General features: G+C 30.5%; 1 protein-coding gene across 3 annotated transcripts in view; it reads right to left on the bottom strand.

The window, feature by feature from the left end:
• The window catches only part of LOC106460902 (ATP-dependent RNA helicase dbp2-like), a 24865-nt gene that overhangs the window by 13220 nt on the left and 3831 nt on the right, over positions 1-7814 (bottom strand). For all 3 annotated transcript variants that reach the window (XM_022387708.1, XM_022387707.1, XM_013920661.2), the window contains exons 4-6: positions 6497-6630; positions 2794-2859; positions 2268-2409 (exon numbers count right to left, since the gene is read on the bottom strand). In XM_022387708.1, the coding sequence (XP_022243416.1) occupies positions 2268-2409; positions 2794-2859; positions 6497-6630 (342 nt within the window). The remainder of the gene's footprint in view (positions 1-2267; positions 2410-2793; positions 2860-6496; positions 6631-7814) is intronic.

Here is a 7814-nt window from a genome sequence, read left to right as displayed (position 1 = left end):
TTTCAAATAAATTTATTTCAACACATGACCTTGTATGTTGTTTCACTATACAGACAAAATTAATTGTCACTACTAGTGAATGTATGTAATATTTTACAGTAGAGGCAATTTGAATAACACCACCTGACCCTAGTTACCTGATACATCCTGTTACAAGAGATTACCAAAGAATACAGACACCATAAATTATAAAGAAAATTACTTTAAAGCACTTAAAACATTAGTCCTGGTCACATTCCTTTCATTATAGGCAAGATTTATATTGGAATTCGAAACTTAAGCTCTTCAGTGTATTGAGACCCCAAGTGTGAGAATGTCATAGCTTCCCCTGTATTATTGAGATGATTGTGTTCAGTCCGTTTCACAACCAACATATGGGTTTTATTGTTGTCACTTGTACACTGAGTTTTAAACCACTTGCAAAATATCAGAATAAGCTTTTCATATATCAGTTAGACTGTTTTGATTATAAAGCCACAACAGAAGTGTGGGTCTTACTACATAGTAAAGATAGTAAGAAGGAAAAATATAAAATTACACTAAATTATTGAACTTAAAACTACTAATGTAAATGCAAAAGAATATAAAAATCACAAACTCTTTCATTTCAAAGTGCTAAGCCTAATTCATGTAAAGACCATGCACTCGCCACTCAATAGATCTTAACCCTAACATTCATGGATCAACTTCTTTCCTAAAAATATATTTATTTTGAATTAATGTTTCAATATAATGATGTAAATAAATAGATATACAATATAGCATGATTTAAGCTACTATAGAAAAATAATAAAAGTCCCGTACATATCATGCAGTTTCTTCCAAAAGCAAATTTTCTAAGGCTTATAAAAAGTACTATTGACCACTACTAAATACAACCTCTACATAAAATGGCAGGTACTATAATAAGCACCACCCACGTTCATATTGTAAAATCCAGAGAACAACGTTTTGTCACGTGCTTTGCTTATCATCCTATGATTTGTCAAACATGAAATACAGTGACTGGAATAACATGGTGCTGAAACTGATCCCTTCGACTAGGATTGGCTAAAAGTTTTACAACTGAGGTTTAACACAGCCAGACACTGTTTTATAAAGAAAACAGACTAGAAAAAGATTTAGATACCAATCATAGATGGCAGGACAAGCACTAAAGTGCAAAGAATATATTTTCTCAGAGGGTGTTCATTTATAGTCTCAAAGATATTTTTGGGATTTTGTTTATTAAACTTCTCTTTAAATTTCATTAAACAATACAATTTATGACAAATAATTGAATGTTATGCTACTTTTTACAAAAATAGAATCTGAAATCCAACAAAAATATAAATTCTCTATAATTTTTTTTCAATTCACATTTGATGTTGCCCTCACAATTAGACAAAATGGCCCCAGTAGGTACGGGGTTAAATAAATATATTTTCAAATGGGAACAAATAATATTTTCTTAAATTGTATTTGATTTTCAGTATACATCACATTTTGATAATTTAAACAGCTTACAACCAAAATTACAACTTTTTTAAATGTCCTTTTAACTTTAAAAATCTTGATGAGACTGACACTTTCTGAAATGTTTTTCTTCGTGAGATATTTCAATATTCATTCTTCAATGACATTCACAACATATACCTTAAACTTTGGATACTACACATTAAAATACCTGAAAAGCCTATAGTTAAGACTAGTTTTTAAAGAGTTGACTTCATTTTCAACAAGCCACAATAAGGCTCTTGGAATTTATTAAATTAGAAAGTTTATAAAAATAATACTTCTTCCTCAATATGCTAGTTTCTTTCTCAAATGACAGAGTGAGTCTAGAATTTTAACGTGAATACAAAGCAAGTCTAGAGTTTCAAAGTTTCAACAGGAAAATAATGAAATTATGATGGGTGCTATCATAAAAGCAAGAATGATAAACTATAATTTCAACATTGTTACACTAGAACTCAAAAAGCTAATGTATAAACATTGATTTCTTTCATCACGATAAAATATACAACACTTATCAAATTTGAAATTTTGTCTTAGCTTTATCATGAACGTTGTAAATAAAATACAAGCTCAATAGCTGACCTTACCTACAATAGCTATGCCTAATTGCAGTAATAGTATCTTAAAAACAAACAAAAAACTTTCATTCAAACACAATTATATAATTTCTAAACATGGATTGAACACTGCCAACAACAATAAAAGCAATGTATTTTGTGGTAGCAAGCCTTTCATGGTACTATATTAATTAGTTTATACATAACACCAACCTCTTTCAAGGTCACGCAGCTGTGGACCTTTTGGTGCTCCACCAAATACACAGGTATTTCGAATTCTAGACAAATGACCAAAGTCTGATGCAACCTGTTGAATCTGCTGTGCTAATTCTCGAGTTGGGGCTAGTACTAAAACCTAAAATACAAAATATTTTCATGCACAAAAAGTAATAATCTTATTAATTTATCTTACAATGTTGTATTTAAGTTTGTAAGCACGATGATAGGACAAATGGAAGCTTTTGTTGACCACTATCAATTTTAGATTATGTAATGGCCTCAACTTTCTACACTATATATCCTTCCATTACTTATATCTTCTTTATTTGATTTAGATGTAATAGATAATATAGATTCTTCATGTAAATATTAACAGGTCTATGGTAACAAAAGACTAACTTATACACTCCTTGAAATACAAGGATTGAAAGTCATTACATTTGTTTCTTAGCTCAATCTCTAATTATCTTTATATTCTTATGCAAACAGTTTATGAATGAATTCAGAAAACAACACTTACAATAGGGCCATCTCCTCTTTCTAAATATGGCTGATTACTGATGTGAACAATGGCTGGAAGAATATACTGTAAAAAAAAATATATCTATATATCTGATGCCTATATGTAAAAACTAATCAAATAATTTCCTTTTGATCAAACTTAAAACACAATTTATTTATTTTGCTTAGAGCTTGCACTCAACTGTATTAAAACTTTTGTCACTGTACAATGTTATTAAGAAATTGGAATTGATAATTGGAAATATCAGAAAAATCAAGACAGTCCATTTGTTTAACCACAAAAAATCTTGACATGGAAAGAGGTAAAAAAAAGACCCAATAAAAAATGGTTTTGATTACAGTCCACATTAAGATTAGTACTACGTTTTACATATAATTTTCATGAATATCACCATGTCAAAACTACGAAATGTGTCTTCTGAATGTATGGATATCTGCTTACATTTTGTGGTAAAAATCTTTAAAATACGTGACAGCAGGTAAACTGTCATCAAAGCAAATATACAGCACATGGGCCTAAGAGAAATGTGCATAAAATCTGTTAACATAGTTAAAGTTTATTCATAATTTTCAACAACTACCATCCATACTATTTTGAAATTTTCTTTAATCAGTCAGTGAAAATTTGACTCCACAAGTTCAAAAATCTGAACACAAATTGAGAAACAAGCACAAAAGGAAATCTTTCTATAATAATACATTAATATATTAAAACATAAGAAACTGGCTATCTTTAGTGTGTATACCAGAAAGCTCTGAAAATCTGGAATCACTTACAAATGTGTTTTACAGTTAAGAAAAGTGTTATTTAGATCTTTACCTGTAGAGAATATATACATTCTTCTGTCTACAGACGATCTAAGTATGTTATGTGCTTTCACAAAATATCAGTCCTGTACAATGTTCCTTCTAAGCTGGATGTATGTGTAGCCATGCAGCAAACTGGCAGGTACCTCGCATCAAAACAATAGGCTGATCACATATTATTCAGTTGTTAAGTTTTGTGTGAAAAACATAGGCTTACAATTTGAACAATACAATGTCCAAACATAAAGCAGGAGTACAGGTGCCAACAGAAGCTCATAAAAGTGCTTTTCAGCTTTTAAAGAGGAATGGCTTAACTCTCTCAACACGGGCTCAGGCAATTTTACCGACCACTGACCTCTTTGTACTCGTTTAAAGTCTTTAGAGATTTAATACTTCTAACTTTCAATAGTGTGTATATCTTCACAAAATTTGGCAGTCTTTCAGTTAATATTATAATTCTTTCACATACAAAAAATCATATTTTTAGTGAAGTATTTTTAATAAAATAAAATAAAGATTTGTCCAGGAATATACTGACTATTTGATTTGAATAGTCTGTGTGCTACATAATTTTCATGTTAAAATTAAAAATACTTTTCCCTATTTCAAAAATCTCAAATTTCCTTTGTGTAACCCTTAAAAACCTCCTAAATGCATTTCAAACTTTTTTTTTCAGTAAAACTTTAGTTTATCTGTTATTTTCTCTACCTATCTCCAAACAGAATTGGTCAATTTGACCAACCTCGTAACCACCAAAAAAAAATTTAAATAAATCTAAATTAGCCTTTTTTTCTTTCTAGAATGACTTCAAATTGTAACATGAAACTACATTTGTTTATCCTAAGTAGCTCTAAGTTTGTAACAATATACACCTATTTATAATTAAATTTTATTGTTCTATTGCCCTCTGAACCATGTCTAAATATTATCTGAACAATTATAAATTGTAAATCACTCTGGGAATGTGCAGCTCACGTTACACTAACAAATTACATTACCCATGAGCTACTACAAGCTGCTCATGTGTGTGCCTCATGAAACATTTTTATTATGATATTATTGTTATTTATTTTACCTGATCTAGACTAACCTAAAAGGATCCCTATTTTTACATTTCACTTACTTTTATAATTATACATAAAGTATAAACAAGAAATAAAATACTTAACCAATCTTCTTTTTTCTTGCCATCAATTGTCGAAGAGAGTTAATTCGAACATTATATACTAATGATAGTAATGCACTTAATAATTTTTATTTATTTAAATAATGCACCAAACAATATAGACTAATAACATGCAAAAAGTAGACAAATTCCCTTATCTCTCCAAAATGTTTCTGGCTTTCTAACTATGCAACAAGAGTCGTTATAAGTTCATCCAAGCTAGTCGTTAACTTTCTAATAGGAACAATGTTGGTGCTCTGAGTGAAACTGACATTTAACTGTTCAGAGCATAAGTCATTTAGTAGATGAAAACCTTAATTTTCTATTGGTTAAAGGTAATATATATTTAAACGTAAAAGAGAACTATTAACAAATCATGAAAGAGAGAATGCGACAGGTGGGTGTGGCAGGTGGGGTTTGATTTTTTATTCGATAGCTCTGTAACCAAACAAAATTGAAGACTATAAAAATTATGGTTTGTCTGAACAATGACAATTTTATAGTGAGTAATTTACATTTAATTTCATACTTTTCCAAGGGGTGGTAGATAATATAGAGAAGACAAGATGCCTGGAGAAAATGTGTCAAATGTGTCACACTATGGGAAATTTAGGATTTTTTTTAATATTTCCTTGTAGAATTAAGTGTTTGTTCAACCACTACAAGTTGTAAACAGTACAACTGATATAAAAATCTTTATGTTAGACACTCTAAAAAAAACTAAGTAAAAAAGATTAATTAAAAATAATAGGTATACTGATTTCATTTACTCTTATATAAAAAAATGTATTAAGGCTCCCACATAACAGTGGTTTGAACTACTCTTTGTCATAAAAATAGTCAAGACACCAAACAATGCTGGGAGGTGTTTAGTTACACTGAAGTTCATTCATAATAGCAGCCTTATGGTCTGCAATAGTTTTATAGAAACTGAAAGTGGATTATGATAGCAAATATAATTTCAAATTCATCCCAAAGATGCTCAAATGGATGATAACTAATGCTTTTGTTGGCTCACCACCCCACATCACTTACTTCCAGTTATTCATTGATCATACTTTGCACATTAAGAACCAATGAAGGAGCACTATCCTGTTTGCATCTGAGAAAAACAGTTTTGATTCTGGTTCTTCGGTAGCTATATGTCATTCACTTGGTTTAATTGTTTATAAACAAATCCCAACCGCTGTTAAAGAATTCAATCACATTGGTCACAGTCTCATAACTTGTGTACTTTACAAGGCTGCCCAAGTATTTTCCAATCATCTGTATCTAGAGGTTAATAGAAACAACTTCCTTCATGATACCTGGATTTATCTTTCACTGCCACTGCTAACAGACTTTGACGACAGATAACTTTGGACAGCAGTTCACAGTCTTACTTAAACATGCTCATATTAATGAGTACCCACTCTCGGGCTCATCTAAAAGTCAGAAATAATTTTTGATCTTACCCACTCTCTCTCTTGAAGACTAACCATGATATGTTTATCTTCTCACTTTCAGAGGTCAAGTAGGTAGTTGTCTTACATACTTCCAATTAAATGGAGTGTTTTACAAATACATGTATGGTACTAATATTAATAAAATACCTAACCAATATATAACAATGTTGTAGCTTCTGCTGCCAATACTGTTATTGAAAGATCATAAAATATTGAACAACTTTTATGCAACTACATCACAATCTTGGAAGAGAATTACCCTCGATGAATAAAATCAAACTTACTGCTAATGTCTTTCCGGATCCTGTCTGTGCAATTCCCACCATGTCTCTTCCACTCAAAGCTATGGACCATCCTTGTGCCTGAATGGGTGTTGGTTTCTTGTAGTTTTGGTTTTGAACAGCTGACATCACATAAGCTGTAATTACAGAGCACAGTTAATTTTTTTTTCAGAATAAGTTTCATTACGTGAACCATATACATACAATTCAAGAATTAGTAGTTTTAGGACATTCTAAACTGCATATTTGAAATGAAAATTAATAATTTGACCAACATCATTACAAAAAACTAGGCCTACTGTACTTCTTTCCCCAATGGCAAAAATACAGTCCAGATAATTTTTACATGTATACTTTTTTTATAAAAGTAACTAATATGTAAAAATTAGAAAATTATTAGGTTAAACAAGAAAACTTAAATGAAATACTAAATAAAAATATGTCCCATAACACTATCATAGCAAATGCATATCATGTGGCATGACTGTAGTTCATGTTGGTAACTTGATTGCTTGTTTACACAAAGCTGTTCAGCTATGATAAATGACTTTCAGATTTCTCCAAGACTGTCCAAGCATAGCTGTAAAAACCAACTGAACCCAGATTTGAAAAGTCTATTAGCTTTGATTGTAAGAATAAATTGTGTCATTGTCTGTTACAACATGCAGTCATTGTGTATAAAAAAAAGGAGGGGGAGTGATTTAGATTTACATACAATTTTTTAAACTTTTCATTTTTATTGGTGGTTTCACTACAATAAGTATTATGGTAGAGAAAATACAAGATAAATTGTAAAGCTTTACCAAAAACAATATTCATGTAGGAGTTTCTAGAAGTTACAAAAGTTACTGCAAGATGAAAATCACCCTTCACTCAGACTAACTTGGTAAATGTTTCATAAATTTACACACAAATCAATAATAAAAATATTTTATTACAAAATTTGATTTTCTGTGCACAACAGACGTTTCACGTTTATTGAAAGTTTGCCAGATTTTGTGAAGGTGTACATACTAAATTTGGAATTATACTAAAAATATGAAATTTTGAGCAGACTAAACACATGCCCTACCTCCTTGAAATATTGGTTCAAAAGAAAGAAATGGCATCCAAACCTATTAAAATGGCTGAGAAAGCCACTAGGGTGACATTCTGAGCTTCCAATTGGTTATTCATGTCATATACAGAAGTATGTGTATATAAGGGAGTGTTTCCAAAATGGAAAGAGGTGTGCAGGGTGCCACTGTGTTTGATTTATTAAATGAGCAATATCTTAGCAAGTAGAAAAGATAAGACATTCTTATTTTATATTCTAGCTTGT

The sequence above is a fragment of the Limulus polyphemus genome, unplaced genomic scaffold (assembly GCF_000517525.1).
Source record: "Limulus polyphemus unplaced genomic scaffold, Limulus_polyphemus-2.1.2 Scaffold857, whole genome shotgun sequence".
NCBI classification, from domain to species: domain Eukaryota; kingdom Metazoa; phylum Arthropoda; class Merostomata; order Xiphosura; family Limulidae; genus Limulus; species Limulus polyphemus.
This window is presented reverse-complemented; position numbering and strand designations above follow the sequence as displayed.